Source organism: Aphelocoma coerulescens, chromosome 1, assembly GCF_041296385.1.
Source record: "Aphelocoma coerulescens isolate FSJ_1873_10779 chromosome 1, UR_Acoe_1.0, whole genome shotgun sequence".
Classification (NCBI taxonomy): Eukaryota; Metazoa; Chordata; class Aves; order Passeriformes; family Corvidae; genus Aphelocoma; species Aphelocoma coerulescens.
Window position 1 is genome coordinate 90922817 of NC_091013.1, and position 17408 is coordinate 90940224.

At 45.0% G+C, this 17408-nt stretch overlaps 1 protein-coding gene across 2 annotated transcripts; it reads left to right on the forward strand.

Moving 5' to 3' along the window:
* The first annotated feature begins 2908 nt into the window (after positions 1–2908).
* CLNS1A (chloride nucleotide-sensitive channel 1A) lies at positions 2909–16318 on the forward strand. 2 transcript variants are annotated; one of them, XM_069016807.1, is made up of 7 exons: positions 2909–3085; positions 5711–5847; positions 8115–8219; positions 8950–9060; positions 9500–9673; positions 12542–12618; positions 15157–16318. In XM_069016807.1, the coding sequence occupies exons 1-6, from the start codon at positions 2937–2939 to the stop codon at positions 12607–12609; spliced, it is 744 nt and encodes a 247-aa protein (XP_068872908.1). In that variant the 5' UTR covers positions 2909–2936; the 3' UTR covers positions 12610–12618; positions 15157–16318. The 2 variants fall into 2 exon arrangements, with proteins under 2 accessions (XP_068872908.1, XP_068872900.1); XM_069016799.1 differs by having other exon boundaries at positions 2910–3085; positions 12542–12626; positions 15157–16317.
* Positions 16319–17408: the final 1090 nt, after the last annotated feature.

A 17408-nucleotide genomic window follows, 5' to 3' on the forward strand; every position in this document is an offset into this window, starting at 1 on the left:
GTGTCCATGTGCTCCTCCTGACAGAGGAGCCAGGTTCATTTATTTAGGTTCAGATGTGTAAAACCTGGGAAAAATGGGGAAAAAAATGGAAATCTGCAGAGATGCACTGAGGAAGCAGATGTTCTGACATGTGGCAATGGACGTGGATGATATTTTGGGACTTCAACAGGAGAGAGTCAGGGAGAAAGAAACAAATCGAAGGAGAGAATGGCTTCTCTGTGTGAATTGCTGAAGCCTGTCAATCTTTATTTTGAATCTGTCTGTGGTTGCAGTCAAGCTGCTGCATGTTCCTGTAGTGATGAGAAATTGCTGTGAAATCCGTCCTCTTGCTCCAAATCCACTGCTGAAACTTTGCACTTCAATTTTTAACAGATTCGGGGTATCTAAGTCTGAACTGGCCACCTTATGGCAGGCAGTGCTGTGGAGAGAAACAAGCTCCTCTGGATGGTGAATCCTGCCTTCTGTCCTAAGGTGACTCTTAACCCTGTGAAGGTACCTGCTGCTCTTCATTGCCTCTGAACATGGTCCTGGTTGACTAAATCACTGCTGGACATCCAGTGTTCAGATGTCTGTCTGAGGCTGGATTTTAACTCACTTAGCTGAAGAAAAGTTTTCATATAGTGCCATTCTGTTCCATTCAAGCTTAGAGGAAATGTCTGCCTTCACCTCTAAGCTTCTGTTAGGTGCAGCACTCAGTACTCTGGTGTGAAGTGTCTGGATTATGTAAACAAGGAAGATGTGGATTTCTTCTCCTCCTTTAATGCCTCATCCTCAAAACCAACTTCCTGCCTGGGCTTAAACCATCCATTTTCCCATTTTCTTTTGGAAGAGCGGTGTGCCACAGAAGAAGGACTTGCATTTGCATGCAGGAAGAGAAATGGAGACTCTACTGCTCCCCTGCAGTGGCTTCAAACTGCAGTAATTCAACCCCAACCACTCAGAAATCTTAATTTATAATTGCCTTAAGTTGTTGTGTGATTTGGAGTTAACTGCAAAGGTGGTGAGAACTCTCTGTGGCTAATATGACAGCCACATCGGGTGAGAGGGGGTGGACATGAACAGAAGCATTGCTTTATAACCACAAAGTGTAATGAATGGTGTTTCCATGTATTTGGATCTCTTCCCACCAGCTGCCACAGTCTGATCAGTGTTCATGGATGAACTGTAAATTTTTGTTTCTGGTTGACCACTTGTCTTGGTGTGGCAAACTTGAAGATGGTTGAGGAATTCCCCTTTCCTCATCTCCTGTTGCCTCTGTTGTGTTTTTCCAAGCTGTTCCAGTGGTGTTTAAATATCACTTTGTAGTGGAATTTGCTTTCATTTTGGTCTAGGTGATTATTTGTATGAGTAACAATTATTTCCTTAATTAGAATCCAGAATGGGAAGGCATGGTTGAGCAGCTTTCCAAAGCATGGTCAATAGCTCAGCCTAAGAGAACCATGTTATGTTCTGCTCTTTGCTGTCCAAGACCATAGCTAAGAAAGTCCAGAGAAAGGAAAGATGGGGATCTAATCTTGTAATAATTGGTTCATGTTTGTGAGAACCTGCATTTGAACACAGGTAGGTAAATGACTCCTAAAAAGAAAATTTAAACTGATAAAAGGGAAGATGAACATCCATGAAAAGCTAACAAGTTGCATGGCTCTTGGCATGTTGCTATGGCAGGAGCATTTGTCATCCTGACAAGTCAGGGAGAAGGGATGTTTGCAGTGATGCTGTCTCACTGATGGCATTACCAGGAGCATGCCTGGACAGAGATGTACTTCACTGATGCGTCAGTAATCCCTGTTTCTCACTGCAGTAGCAAGAGAAATGGTGTAAATCTGGGGGAAGAAACAGGGCCAGTGCTCCTGAGAGGGTGGCAGCCTTTCCATCCCTGCAGTGTGCTGTCCTGAGACACCCCCAGCTCACCAGGTACTGCAATAGTGTCGGGCTCCTGACCCCAACTTCATCACTGCTGAGGGAAATCAACTGGTTAAGCAAATTAAGCAATTCAGGTACTTGTGATTTTCTTTTTCTTCTCTGTGTGTATTTATGAGACACTGGGTGCTGATCACCCACCAAAAATTCCCTTTCCAGCATCCAATAATGGTAATTGAAAAGCCGCTGTGTTTGTCTTTCCCTCTGTCACCTGTCCAACAGAGACTTGCAGGCTAAAATAGATATGGCAGAGATCAAGAAGCATTTGGACAATGCTCTCAAGCACATGGTGCGATTCTTGTGGTGTCCTGTGCAGGGCTGGGAGATGGACTCAATGATCATTGTGGGTCCCTTCCAGTTCAGGATATTCAATGGTTCTATGACTGCTCTTGGTACTGTCAATTACAGAAACAGAATGGTTTGGGTTGGAAGGGACATTAAAGACCTGTTCCAACCATCTAGTTCCAAACCCCTTGCCATGGGCAGGGACACCTTCTACTACACCAGGGTGCTCAAAGCCCCATCCAACCTGGCCTTGAACACTTCCAGGGATGGGGCATCCACAGCTTCTCTTGGCAGCCTTTGCCAGTGCCTCATCACCCTCACAGGGAAGAATTCCTTCCCAATATCTAATCTCACCTTGCTCTCCGTCAGTTTGAAGCCTTTTCCCCTTATCCTATCCCTTCGTGTCCTTGTCCAAAGTCCCTGTCCAGCTCTCCTGTATCCCCCTTTAGGTACTGGAAGGGGCTGTACGGTCTCCCCGGACCGTTCTCTTCGGAGAACAGCTCTCAGCCTGTCCCCACAGCAGAGGTGCTCCAGCCCTCAGCGACCACCTCAGCGCTCCCCTTTGCTCCTCTCTTCCAGACAAAGAGTTAACTCCAGCCCCGCCCGCGGCACTCGTGGCACCCCGACCGCAGCGCCCCGGCCCCGCGGAACGGGATCGCGGCGCTGACACCGCGTCCCGGGGCGGAATTGCATCACAGAGCGAGCGGCGCGTTCCGCTTCCGGCGGCCGCCATGGTGGAGCAGGGAGGCGGCGGCGGCGCCATGAGCTTCCTCAAGCGCTTCCCGCCGCCGGCCGACAGCGTCCGGCACCAGCAGCCGGACACGGAGGCGCTGCTGGCGGGGCGCAGCCTGGGCGCCGGCACCCTCTACATCGCCGAGAGGTGCGGGACACGCGCGGGGCTGGCACCCCTCGGGGGCTGCCCGGGACGGCCCTGAGGGGCCCGGGATGGGGGGTTCGGAGGAAGGGGCCGTGGTGTGCGAGAGGTCCCCAGGGGCCGTGAGGCTCTGCGGGGGCGTTCCGCTGCTCCCGGGAGCAGCACGGCCACGGACCCGGCTGGCTGGGGCATTCAGGACCAGGGTGGATGGGATTTGGAGCAACCTGCTCTAGTGGGAGGTGTCCTTGCCCACGGCAGGGGCCCGGAACGAGATAGCTGTAAGGTTCCTTCCCACCCAAACCATTCTATAAAACTCAGCGTGGTGGAGAAATTTGCACTTGCAGCCCAGAAAGCCAGTTGTGTCCTGGGCCACAGCAAAAGCAGCGTGGCTAGCTGGGCATGGGAGGGGATTCTGCCCCCTGCTTTTTTGAGACCCCTCCTGGAGTGCTGCATCCAGCTCTGGGGTCCCCAGCATAAGAAGGACCTGGAACTCTTGGAGCAAGTCCAGCGGACACGACAAAGTTGATAAGGGGACTGGAGCACCTCTGCTACGAAGACAGGGTGAGGAAGTTGGGGTTGTTCAGCCTGGAGAAGAGAAGGTTGTGTGGAGACCTCATGGCAACCTCCCAGTATCAGAAGGGGCATGCAGGGAAGCCAGAAAGGGAGGGGGTCTTTGACAGGAACTGTGGTGATAGGACAAGGGAGAATGGCTTCAAACTGTAAAAGAGGATTAGATTAGATACTAGGAAGAAATTCTTTACTGTAAGTGGGATGAGACACTGGCACCAGTTGTCCAGAGAAGCTGTGGATGTCCCTTCCCTGGAAGTGTTTAAGGCCAAGTTGGATGGGGCTTTGAGCATCCTGGTGTAGTGGAAGGTGTCCTTGCCCAAGGTAAGGGATTGGAACTGGATGGTGTTTAAGGTCTTTTCCAACCCAAACCATTTCATCATCAAAACCACGTCAGCTCTCCCCTTGTGACAGCAGAGTAGACGGGGCTGTTGGGTTTCTGCTGTTAATAACTACTGTGGTTCTGTGACATCTTTCATGTTGCATTAAGCACATGGAGACTGTATGTTCTTACTAGGCAGAAATCAGTCTGGTTATTCTGGAAGATGATTTCTGAGCTCTTTGTGGTCTCCTTTCAATCCTCCCTGCATTGTATAGCTCAGGGAGACAGCTTGATATTTGAAACAATGTAATTTTCTTTAACCGTGGAAAAGTACTCATAATATATTCTGCAGATGAAGAGCATTGTTGGAACAAAAACGTAATTTAAAATGTGCACTGAGGAGTGAATTGGCTTTTCAAAACCTCAGACTAGGAAACTTTGATGAAATGGCCAATATTGTCAGAGGAGCTTTTGCCCCACCTGAGCTTGTTAGTGATGTGTTGGAGAGGAATCTGGAATTTTGTTTACTGTTTGATTTTAGTTTGGTTGCAGTTATCAGGACTTCTGTTTGTGGGGTATCTGCTCTGAGGACGTGTAATGTTGAGCTTCTTTGTAAGTTGCCTTCAGTAGACTTTTGTGTGAGGCACCTACAGGGCTGCCAGCTTCCCCTCCACGTGTTTCAAGTGCATCACAGAGCTTTCACCAGAGTCACTTGCTGGAAGTGAACAGAAAACACCAGTGTTTGCAGGAGTGCCATGGGAGAATGGAGTGCCCAGGAGCACAGTGTGGCTCTTGATCCATGTACTGACTCTCCACCAGCAGCTGTAAACATTGAGGACTGGCCAGTCGAGGCTAGGAGATAAATTCCTTGCTCCCACTGCACTAGCTCTTGCTCTCAGCCAGATTTTCCGAGGCAAGGAGTCTTCTGTGACCTTTCCATTGGTTTTGTCCTACCACAAAAGCTTGTGAATGCTGAGTTTTGCACATGGTGGAGGTCTTGCTTTCTGGCCCTCAGTATTTCTGTTCACTGTGTGACATCACTGATCACAGGCACCCAAATCTCATTCAAGTTTGATTTCTCAGTGGCCAGAAAGATGTTGACTGTTCTGATACAAAGGAAGCAGTGGCCTGGTGGTGATAATCTGTTCTGTCTCTTGCTGTGGTTAGGGATGAGAATGAAAGTGGGGGAAGCAGAGGCTATAGCACATAAGTTCTGAGTGGAGGAATACCCATAACATGGCTCTGCTGATCACAGAACTGGCTGTTTATCCACATAACAGGCTATACCCACATCAGATGTATAATCCTCTAGGAATTATGATGCTGACTTGCCTTTCAGTATTCTCTTTGTCTTGAAAAACCACATTTAATAGTTTGAATTATAAATCACACTCTGGAACCTCTGTAGTTACCTTTGGTATATGATAGATATCTACAGGGAGGAGAAAATGAAGAGGTAGGGAAGGAAATTCAGCATTTAGTGCAAATGTGATAAAGCTGTGATGTGTTTAGGGTTCTTAGCTTCACATCATCTAAGCAAAGGTGTCTTTTACCTCAGCCATCAGTTAATGCTGTTGTAAAGATCTGTTCAGGCAGGTCCAGGACCATATGCCTGGAGAGTTGGCTAAGTGCCTTGTCTACAAGTTCTCTTTTGGGCTTAGTTTTCTGCACGCTTGAGTCAGGTACTGTGGATTCCTCTGTTAGTTTCTAACTTGTGTCTTCCTTTTTTCCTCCCTTGCTAGTCGCCTGTCTTGGCTGGAAAACTCTGGAGTTGGCTTCTCCTTGGATTATCCCACCATTAGTTTACATGCTGTCTCCAGGGACCTGAGTGCCTACCCAAGGGAGCACTTGTACGTCATGGTGAACGCCAAGTTCGAAGGTATGCCTGGAGTGTTGCTCCTGCTCCCACGCAGCCCCGAGTGACAGGCTTTCCTCCTCAGAAGGAGTAAATGTTGATTTTAAGTAATTTAAGTAATTGCTTGTATTTTCTTTTTTATTTTCCTGAAGGATGGTTATTTTAGAAGCACAGCTTTGCATGGATTTAGAGTCACTTCTTTACAGTTGTGCTCTCAGCTTGTGGCTGTGTACGCTGAAGCTGCTGAGAATCAGTTCTCTGCCCTCTTACACTGTTTTAAACAATTTAGTTCCTCTGCCAGTCTCCCTGTGATTCCATCTTGAGTATGGTTTTTTCTTTATTGAATTTATGTTAATGTTGCTGCCCTCTCCAGGCTTGATGAATTCCTGCTGTTTCACAGCCTGGAAACTTTTCATTCATTTTCTCCCACAGCTTGGTTAAAAACAAACAAGAAAAGGCGATAGGTCATGTTACCAGGCTTAAATGGATCTTTGTAGATTGCCCACAAAACCCCTCTTTTTGACCATTCTTGCTTTGATATAGAGAAAGCAAAGCTTTCTGTTTCATTGTTTGTATGAAGACTGTATTTTTATATATATATATACTGTATATTTTATATATATATTTATATTTTTCTTCTGGCAGACCTGTTAAGTGCGTCAAAAACTGCCATCTCAGTTGAAGATTAAAAAGTGTGAGGTCTTTAGCGAGTCTCCTTTTCCCCTTCGTGCCTACTGGTCATCACAGCTAAAGGCTAAAACCTGGCATTTAGGTTTTTTTTTAATGCATCCAGAAAGTAATGACAAGACTCTGAGGAGGTGGAGACGCTTTTAAGCTATTAATGTTCTTCATTATTTCCTTCTCTTATGTTACTAATGTTCTCTGACAGTCTATCACTACAAATAAGAGGACATTTGCATACACCTCATGGTTCTTCCTCATTTTCCTTTCACTGTGGTTATTTTGAAGTAAACAGAGCCTCGTCTGAAGAAAGACACTGTTTCTAGCTTTTAATTCCATTTGATTTAAAAATTTGAAAATACAGATATCCTGTGAAAGCCCTTTTCTAGAAATCCTTAATAGACTGGTTTTTGTGGGTATTTTTTGTGTATTTTTTTTAGTATTTTTTAGTATTTTTAGTACCCTGCCTACAGTAAATCTTCCACAGCAAGTAGCTTTTACTTATCCAAGTCTAGCCCTAGCCTGCAATTTTAACTGCTGAATAGTGTTAAACCTTTCCACTTAATTGGCTGCAGGAGTCTTCATTCTCTGTTGTGCAGGGTACATTTTGTTCTTCCTCTGAAAGTTTTGCGTATGCTCTCTGCATGTTTGTGCCTTGTCCTCACCCCTTTTTTTTAGAAAAAGGCACTCAGAGGTTGACTGCATTGAAAACAAAGAGCTGGGCTCAACAGTAACAAGCTGTGCCTGTGGGTGTCAGTTGAAAAAGGACTGGGTAGCTTCCTTGCACACTTCATTTTTGGGGCAGCTGGCTGGCAGCTTCTTGGCGTCTTTGTATTCTTGGTGGTGCCAGTTTTGTATGTGATAAAAACCACTCTCAGTGGAACAGCCTCTTCTCCTGTAGAAAATTATTGTGCACTTTTGAGGCTGTCAATGCAGTGTCCCCAGCCCCGAAGTGATGAACTGCAGCCATTTTTGTGGGGTTTTTATTCGTAGAAAGGAAAATGCCACAGCGATGCTCATTTATTCATGTACATGTCTTGCATAAGTCAGGAAGCACCGCAGTTGTCACTGGCTCTGGGTGCACTTTGTACTTCTCACATCTTGCTGGCTGACTAGGAATCTTGGAGATGGAACAGGCATCCTCTGCACATGTCAGAGTCCCCTGTGAGGGGCCCCACTGGAACCTAGCTGATTTCATGACAGTAATGTTAAGGATCCCTAAAAAACATCCATGTGATTTTAAAAATGGTAACAATTGTGAATTGGGGGTTTTGAGCACAGTTGTTCTTAATAAGAATCAGGTAATTTTCCTGAAATACATTAATACATTGTGTGACCAGTACAGAAATCTTAAGTCCTAAAGTTATAAACAGAGAAGCTTGCCTGTGTGTTGCAAGTGTTTTTGATGTGCTATGAGAGGGCCTCATATATCCATGTAGGTCTAGGAGTCTCGTGGGGTTTTTTGGGAGAACGCAGTGGAGGTTTTGTGCCTCTCTCAGGTTGTTTCTGACTTGATTATGTGTGTGTTCCTGAAAAAATAAACAAATGGCTTTTTTTTTTTTTTTGGACAAAATAAACATATTTCTTCTAAATCTTTCAATTTCCTAAAGAGGAGACAAAAGAGGCTCCCATGACTGAAGGGGAGGAGGACGACAGCGATGATGACGTTGAACCGATTGCGGAATTCAGATTCGTACCTAGTGACAAATCAGCCTGTAAGTGAGGAGGGGAACTGTGTTTTACTTTCAAGTCCTGGCTATGTGTGGAAGACACTGGGGTGTAGAGATGCAAATACCAGGATCCTTCAGTGTCTTTCTCTAATGACTTGATTCCTGTGTGCTGGAACGAACAGTTTTATCTGGCTTGAAGATGGACTATTTCAAGCATCTGCTTCTCAAGTAAAATTCTAATGCTTTAAAATAGAAACTGTTGAGTATAAATACACAACATGGATAATCTCACTTATACACATTTGAAGAGAGCATGTATGGGAAATGACTTTTTGATTACAAATTCAGTGATATTTGAGTCAGTGACAATTTCATTAGAAACATGCTAATGTCCTGACACTACCACTGGAAAGCTGTCATATCCTGTCCAGTGTGGGGCTCGCAGTTGGATTCAAGTTTTAGGAATCTGATAGATGAGATGCTGCAAGGATTCCTGCAGTGGGTAACCACAGACAGAATTGTCCATTGATAAAACTTTATCATCAATGAAATAATGCAAAAGTGCTGTTAAGAGGCTAAAGCTCCAGGCTGGATCTCTGAAACCTGATTTGTTTCTTACCTGGCTTCTGGCTTGTTGGATGATGTTTTCAAATACGAATTCAGTTGTGGTTCTGCTAAAGGAGTATTCTGAATCCCTTTGATCACTTGGAGCAGGGTTTCTTGCCTGTTGCTTTGGGATGTTGGTGGAGGTTTGTGTTCACTTGTGTTCCTGCAGTGGAAGCCATGTTCTCAGCGATGTGTGAGTGCCAGGCCCTGCACCCAGACCCGGACGATGAGGACTCAGACAACGATTACGAAGGGGACGAGTACGATGTTGAGGCCCGTGGTTGGTAACAGTTGCTTCTTTTGAAATACCTGCCAGCACTTGGATACCTGGTATCTGTCATAATTGTTTATTCATCTTGCCTAAACATCCCTTTTGTCACAGGCACTGTATAGAAATGCATAAATCTGCAGAAAACCTGTAGTTTAGCTGTCACAAATCACAGGAGTTCAGCAAAAGCATTGTTCTGGCTCTCCAAAGCCCACAGACACAAAGAGCAGCCTTTCCTGTTCCCAGTGGCTGTGCTAGTGCAGGTTCAGTGCCCGTGCTGCTGTGTGGTCAGTTCACATCACTCTGTGTATTCTGTACCTGATGTAAGCACCTTTTTAATCTGAGTCAGTTCATCTGAGCATAACTTGCCCAGCTGCTCCCCTGTTCCTCAACCTCTGCATGTTTCTGGCTCCTAAACTTAGCTCTGATAAACACAAACTTGTTTTTGCAGAGCTAGAACAAGGTGACATCCCGAGCTTTTACACATATGAAGAGGGATTGTCACATTTAACTGCAGAAGGCCAGGCCACGCTGGAGAGATTAGAAGGCATGTTAGCCCAGTCTGTCAGCACCCAGTACAACATGGCTGGAGTGAGAACAGAGGACTCCATAAGGGAGTTTGAAGGTAAGACATGCTTTTGTTTTACTGAAGAATTGTCTTCATCAATGACACAGCCAGTGGGATTGAGTGCACCCTCAGCAAGTTTGCAGACGACACCAAGCTGAGGGGTGCGGTTGACATTCCTGAAGGATGGGATGCCATCCAGAGGGTCCTGGACAAACCTGAGGAGTGGGTCTGTGGGAACCTCATGAGGTTCAATAAGGCCAAGTGCAAGGTGCTCCCCCAGGGTTTGGGCAACTCCCAGTCTCAACAGAAGGTGGGAGATGAGGGGATTAAGAGCAGTCCTGCCAAAAAGGACTTGGGGGTGCTGGTGGGTGAAAAGTTGAACACAACCTGGCAATGTGCACTCGCAGCCCAGAACACCAGTCATGTCCTAGGCTGTCTCCAAAGCAGGGTGGCCAGCAGGACAAGGGAGGGGAATCTGCCCCTCTTCTCCACTCTGGTGAGCCCCCACCTGGAGTGCTGCATCCAGCTCTGGGGTCCTCAGCATAACAGGATATGGACCTACTGGAGTGAGCCCAGAGGAGGTCATGAGGATGATCAGGAGGCTGGAGCACCTCTGCTATGGAAACAGGCTGAGAGAATTGGGGTTGTTCAGCCTGGAAAAGAGAAGGCTCTGGGGAGACCTTACTGAAGCCTTTCAGTACTTAAAGATGGGGACAGACTTATTTGTGAGGCCTGTTGCTGTAGTGGTGCCATGATGATTTTTTTGCCCTTTCTTTTATACCCCTTTTATACTTTTCTACAACTTCTGTATTCTTAGTGTTTTTTAGCCTACATTCTTAGACTTGTTTGTCAAGCTAGGAGACTAAACATTTTAGAAGCTTCATAGTTAGGGATCAGTGTGCCCCAGACCCCAAGGTCCTCTCCAGAACACATTCTGTAAACTAAGATAGAACCATCCAGGGGAAGGTTCCTTGGGGAGGGGGTGCTCATTTGAGCCTCTCATTGGGGAATCTTTGATAGATATGCTAATTAATAAGACCTAAAATGTTATACCCGATCTTTTGGGGGGGTGCATTGCGGTGTGCATGGAGGTGCATTTGACCTGGATGTGGTGCACCTAAGGATCCTTAAAATAAATACAGAGGTAAAATCCCTTTTTCCCTTCTAACTGTGTTTGACTCTTGATTTTAAGACCAGGAAAAGGCATCAGTAGGACAAGGGGGAATGGCTTCAAACAAAAGGAGGGGGCGATTCAGACAATAGAAGGAGAGATTTTTTACCATGGGGCTGGTGAGCCACTTGCCCAGAGAAGCTGTGGATGCCCCATCTCTGAAAGTGTTCAAGACCAGGCTGGATGGGGCTTTGAGCAGCCTGCTTTAGTGGGAGGTGTCCCTGCCCATGGCTGCAAGGTCCCTTCCAACCCAAACTATTCTCTGGTTCTATGATATGAAAGTGTTGCTTCTCCCATCCTGCTGATGCATTAACACCAGGACTGAGCAAGTGCAGTGCTGTAGGTGATACCTTCTGCAAAAGGTGAGGGATCACCCACAGGCCTGTGGCCCTGTGGGCAGCATGTTGCCTGCTGTGGATTGAGGGCTGCTCTGTTAAAGAGTGAGCACTTCAGTGTTAAGAACACTTGATTCTTCCTGGTATGATTTCCTGTAAGAGTGGTAAAGTGAAGTTGATTAGGAAAAAAAACCCTAAAGTTATCAGTCTACACTGGGATTAGGAAACAGTTTCTACTGTAAATGAGTTGTAGTTTTTATTTGGGTTTTGGTTTTAGTTTTTTTTCCTAATACCCTAAATTATAAGTTAACAATTCTCTTAACAGAGTTCAGGGTGAATTCTGAATCATTCAAACACACAGAAATAGATTTATTTTAAAAGATCTATTTTCCTGAAGAATGCTGTCTCTTAATTCTATTGATTGTTAAATCTATGTATTTAAGGAGCAAAATTTCTTTTTTGTTGGGCGAAAAACACCTGATTTCTCAGACTTTGTCTTTTCTGTGTGCTGTTTTCCCTAGAGCAATATATTATCTTGGAGAAGAACAGCGAAGTAGTTTAGTAGCATTGCTTCTTTTATATATAAATTGCAGTGTTTTTTATATGCCCTCATGTTTTTGAAAGATGGAAAATGATGCAGCAGTTGTGGATTTCTACAGAGTAATAACGAATTTGTTCTCATCCACAGGGAGGGGCTTTTAATCTTACTTGTTTTGTCAGTTAAGGTTCTATTTGTTCTGCAATTTTGAATAAATTTATGTAATGTAAAGACAACCATACGTGATATGCTCCTGTTTCAGCAGTGCGCTTTGTTTGAAAATCTAGTCAGGTTTCTGAATCCCAAAATTCCAGAAATGAATATAAATTGAACAGCAAGTATGTCATGTGCCTCAGAGTCATCTTCATCAGCTTTGTTTACTTTCCTAATCTTATTTGCTGTAGTACTGCTGCTGGATTTGCTGCGATTATGAGTATCTCCAGGGCTGCTCAGTTTCAGAGTTACATTATTTTTTGACATTGTGGCATAGGGCAGTTGCTCTTTCTTTTCAATGATTGTTTCAGAACAGGATGCAGCCTCTTTCTGCTAGAATAAAGTTATTCAAAGGAATCGTGCCATTTGTTACACCAAAACTTCATTTAAAACATGAAATAGTTAAAATCCAGTGTTTAAGTCTTTTAATAAGACAGGGTGAGATGAGGCTGTAGGAAGTGGTGACATCTTTAAGTGACTGACTGATGAGCTGGAGCAAACCCACTATCTTGTGAGCTCATCAGTGTTTCCTTAGGCTGCTTTCAGAAGTTCAGTGAAGGGGTTTTCTGTCCTGGCCACCTCTTGTCAGCAGAGGGCACCCGCTCTATTTCTCGTGGAAACGTCATCCCTCATCTGCTTGTTTACGGAGTACTGGCTGTTTTTTTCAGATGGGATGGAGGTGGACATAGCGCCAGTAGTTGCCGGGCAGTTTGAAGACGCTGAAGTCGATCACTGAGGAGGACAGGTGCGGCTGTAAGTTCTTCTGACTTCTCACATCTGTGCTTTTCAGTTCTGCAGAGCCTTCCCTCTCTGTAATTTGTGTAATGTACATGATCCTACAGGAAGAGTCTCACAATACTGGGATGGTGGTGATACAGAAGAAGGAAAAGGGAGCTGTAGTTATTAGAAGTGTAGAAAGATGTTTAATGATCTGGGCCAAAATGCCTGTTGGCATAAACCATTACCCTGCAGAGGCAACCTGCATGGATGTGCCTGTCTGGAAGACAGGTCAGCCTTCTAGTTGATTTAAGAAGTGTCTGATCTCAAAGGCCTTTTAGATGTTGATATATGAACACTGGAGCCATCCCTGGGAAGTTACTGCCTTCAGTGTCTGTTCTTTTGCCCTTAGTGTGCAGGATTTCCCAGGCTGTTCAAGGGGGCAGGACATTTCACAGCACTGCAAGTCCATCTCTTCCTTCACTATAAGCAGAGCAGGAACAGTTCCTGGTAAAGTTACTGAGCTGTCTGGATAGGATTGCTGTCAGGAGTGCACAGCTTAGAGCCTTCCATCACTTGTGCTGCTTTTCTCCTCTTAGTACTGGTACAAGCTGTGCCAGTGTTTCCTCGCTGGTGCTGGAGGGAGAGGAAGAGCAGCTTTTTCTGGGACTGTCTGTAGAGCTGCACCAGCACAGTGGGGTTGTGATCCCCCCCTTGCTTCAGCAGTGCTCACTAGTGCTCAGTCTATATGTGCTGCTCAAGTGGTGCTGTGTTGTCCCAGTTCTTCTGCCTGTCTCAGAAGGGAGACTGATAGCTCTTACCTTAAAGCGAGCGTCCAACTATCTCATTGAAATGCCAGAGAGAGCAGCTGTGGAGCAGAAAGCTCAGGGGAGGAAGGAGGAAAGGGACACAAAAAGGAGTGTGACACACTGAAAGAAAAGTGGGAAGTAGTTGATTAGGGATTCCAGTGTCACTAGGAAAGAGGCTGCAGTCCCCGAGGAGGGCTGTTGTGGGGGGGTGCTGCACAGCTGCATTCCTCCTCTGTTACTTATTTTTCTTCGCTCCTGCAGTTCTGAAAGTCTCAGGGTATCCTTGTGTTCCCTTACTGACCTCCACATCTGCCACTGCTCCTGAATTGGTATTTATTGTCTGGTGTAAGAGCTCAAACTTCTGCAGTCGCATTTTTACCCTGGGAAGGACTTTGCAGAGCAGAGAGGAGTTCTTAAAAAAAAAAAAATCTAGATACTGGTTGTCCTGCCATTGGATGGTCCTCCAGTTTGGTAAAGGACAGGCTTAAAAATTAAAGAAAAGTCTTTAGCTGTAGATCAAGTGCCTCCTAGTGAGTGAATGGAAATTTAGGCTCTGATAACTCCATCTCCAAGACTACTTTGGTCTATGGTTTATTAAAAAGAAAAATCATGCTTTTGAAAAATTCAAATTTGACTGCTTTATTTATTATCCCGGTTAAACTTGATATCTGGATTAAGGACAGTTTGTAGCTGACAGCAGATCTCTAAGAAGCCTGAAAGTGCTGGTGGAAGTGTTGTAGACTGTTCTTCTAGCAAAGCACAAAATACACCCAGTAAGAAGTAGGTTTGGTCAGTGGAATTTTTCCTGCTACTTAGCTCTGTGCCTTCCATGGTATGGCATGTGGCTGTGGGAGATGAATGCTGTGAGAGGTGACCGGAGAGGATTTCCTCCTGTGCTTCTGCTTGTGCTGATCAGAGCTGAGGGGCTGATCCCTGTCAGAGCAGATCAAGTGACCTGCGCCTGCAGTGTCAGGTGCTGCAGTGACATCACTCCAGGTAGCAGTGTGGGATGGCCCTTTGTAGAGTAACCGCCAGCCTGAGTGTGTGGATGTAATTTAGGGAAGTTCAGGAATCTAGGCTCTTAAGGCAGCAATAAGGAACTGAAGGTAGAAAGTGACAAGGACAGCTCTGGGAGGTCTGTACTAATCACCCTACTCAGAGGGTGGCTTGGCTCTACACTCTGTAAGTAGGGGCAGAGAAGGGAGCATGCTGTGGTCTCATGGGTACTCCATGGAGCAGCTTGGCCCTTTTAACCTCCTGAACTGCAAAATCATCTACAGGAACATCTTGTTGGTGATCCCTTAGAGAGCAGCATGCTGCCCTGCCTCCAAAACAATGCCCTTTTGTGATGCTCATGTTGCATGCCACCCAAATGAGATGTGGCAGTCTCCTGCTGAAGCTCCTGAAATACTTGCTCATAGTTGGTGCAGGACATTTCCACTGTTCCTGCAATAAGTGGTGTTTTGTCTGTGCCATCACGAGGCTGCAACAATTGTTCTGAAGCAACTGGTGTGTCCGCATGTGGGTGCAGCAGGGTCTGCCAGGGCACCCTGGTGCCTGCTGTGGGCACATGCTGTCCTTAGCTGACCTGAGCTAGAGCTCCTGCCAAAGGCAAAGATGCTCAGCCCTTCTGAAAATTCATGGGCTTGTAGTAAAGTGCTGTCCTCTGACTGCCAACAACAGATAGCTACTACTCTGTGAAGGTTAACAACCTTTTAATGCCAATTATGTAAACTTGGGTGTCTTGTGTCTTTCAGATTCCTCTTGCGGCACTTCCAGAGTAAGCTGTAAAACCGAAGGCATTGCAGTGACTATCGGGAGTTAACCTTTCTTTTCATGACCTACGTTTAGACATCTAGGTCTAAAAATGCTTCTAGAGACGTTTAAAACAGGGTTTGACATTCGTGACCACTATGGGGTTATTTAAAAAAACAAAATAAAAACAATAAAACCTCTTGCATTTAACACTTGAATGGGGCTAATCAGGAGTCATTTCATAGAATCACAGAATGATTTGGGTTGGAAGAGACCTTAAAGATCATCTTCTTCCAACCCCACCTGCCATGGGCAGGGATGCCATTCAGTAGATCAGGGTGCTCAGGACCCCATCCCAACCTGGCTGTGAACACTTCCAGGGATGGGGCAGCCACAGTCTCTCTGAGCAACCTCTCTGGCCTTTTAAAGAAGCCTTTGTAGGAATTCTAGCACTTCAGAAATAAAACTAAGTACAACAGAATTTTAGATTGTCCTAGAATTTTCCATATTTTTTTACCTGTCATTGACTCTGTGGAGTAGAATGGAAATAGAAATGTTATGACTAAAAGGAAATAGGATTGGCCAATGATTAAAAGAAAAGCTAAATTAAAAGCTCCTCAAGTAACTGGCTTTATCATTTCAGCGCTATCCCTTTCATTTCTCTGAGAGCTGAGCTAGGGTGGTAGAGGAGATGGAATAAAGTCTGTAAGGTCCAGACAAAGAGAACTGTTCTGTGTCTATGTATTAAATGTTAACATTGTTAAATAAACTTAAGATTTTTTGTATCTCACACCCAGCTCTGTGTTGCAGTTCTCCCTCCTTTACTTCAGCAGGCAGCTCGCACCCTCAAGTTTCAGAACTCTGTTCTGTAACAAAAAAATCTTCAGTGAAGCCAAAGCCATTTTCATAATTTACCTGGATGTGAGGATAAAAGGGCAGAGCATTTGCAGAGTGTGCCTGTGATAGAGTTAGTCAGACACATCCCAAACTTAGGAACCCAGCTTTAGATTGCCAAGATCTTGGTCCTGCTGGAGCTTTTCCTGTTTCAACTCTTTTCGGGGTGGTGATTTTGCCATTGGGAAATGTCAGCCAAATTCAGGTTGTTCCTCTCTTCCCCAGTATTGAAATGAAAGTCTGGACCAAACTTCCTCCATTTTCTTTCATTTTGAAGTTGACCTGTGATTTTTTGGGGGGGGGGGGTGGATAGGGGGTGAGGTATTGCTGTGTTGGTATATGAACAGTTTTCTTTACTGGCCCTACACTGCTTACACATTAGGATGTGATTTGGTTCCAAGGTAATTATAATTATAATAATTATAATCACTCTTTGTTGAATATTTGTTAGGAATGCCAGTCAAATTAAGGATGTCTTAATAGTGCTGTGAACCATTGATGTAGCTGAATAAATGAGGTGTTCAGCATGTTATGCAACAAGACATTCCACAAGAATGTCTTTAGCAGCCCCTTTGTATACATACAAACATATTCATGGGAGTGTGTGCATGATTTTGTTAGGGATTCAGAGTAACAAAGGAGGATACAGAGTGATGCTTTGACTTTTGCACTGGTGTTTGGAGAATCTTGCCATGGTGAGATTTTGGGACAGGTAAAACTCTTACCGGCACCATAATTGAGGCAAAAGGCTCATTGAATTCTAAGTCACCATTCACTGTTACAGCAGACCGGTGGGGTTTTCTTAGTGTGTGTAAATGTGAGTTGGAATGTGGTGTTTCTGTTGTTGTCCACGTTAAACTGCAGCCTGTTACATACCCTGGCAGATGGGCAGAGTTAGCTACAGGGCAGCAGGACTGTTCACTGCTCCTCTTGGCACTCTCACTAAGGAGAATTCGTGTTGTACTGATGTGGCGCTCCAGGAGCAGACATCTTGTGATGCTTCCAGTCAAATCAATGGAGCCACATCGAGGTGAGGTGGAAACAAACCTGGATGAACCCTGGAGGTACCGTTGAGAAGTGTCTTTTGTGGATTGACAAGTTTTATTTTCAATAAAATACTGTATTTAGGCTGTAAGTGTTCTGGACTTTATAAGCTTTCATTACTAAATTACTCCTTTTTGTCTGCACTACCAAAACCAGTTAAATTCTTCAGTTCCTAGCTCAGGTTCATTTTTCTTTATTTCTGCTACTTTTGTTGGTTTTTTTTTCTTTTGTTCTGCATTAATTTAGTCGATTTAAGGCCTAATTCTTAGTCTAATTCTTATTCTTCTAATTCTAATTCTTAGTGATTTGTCTTTTA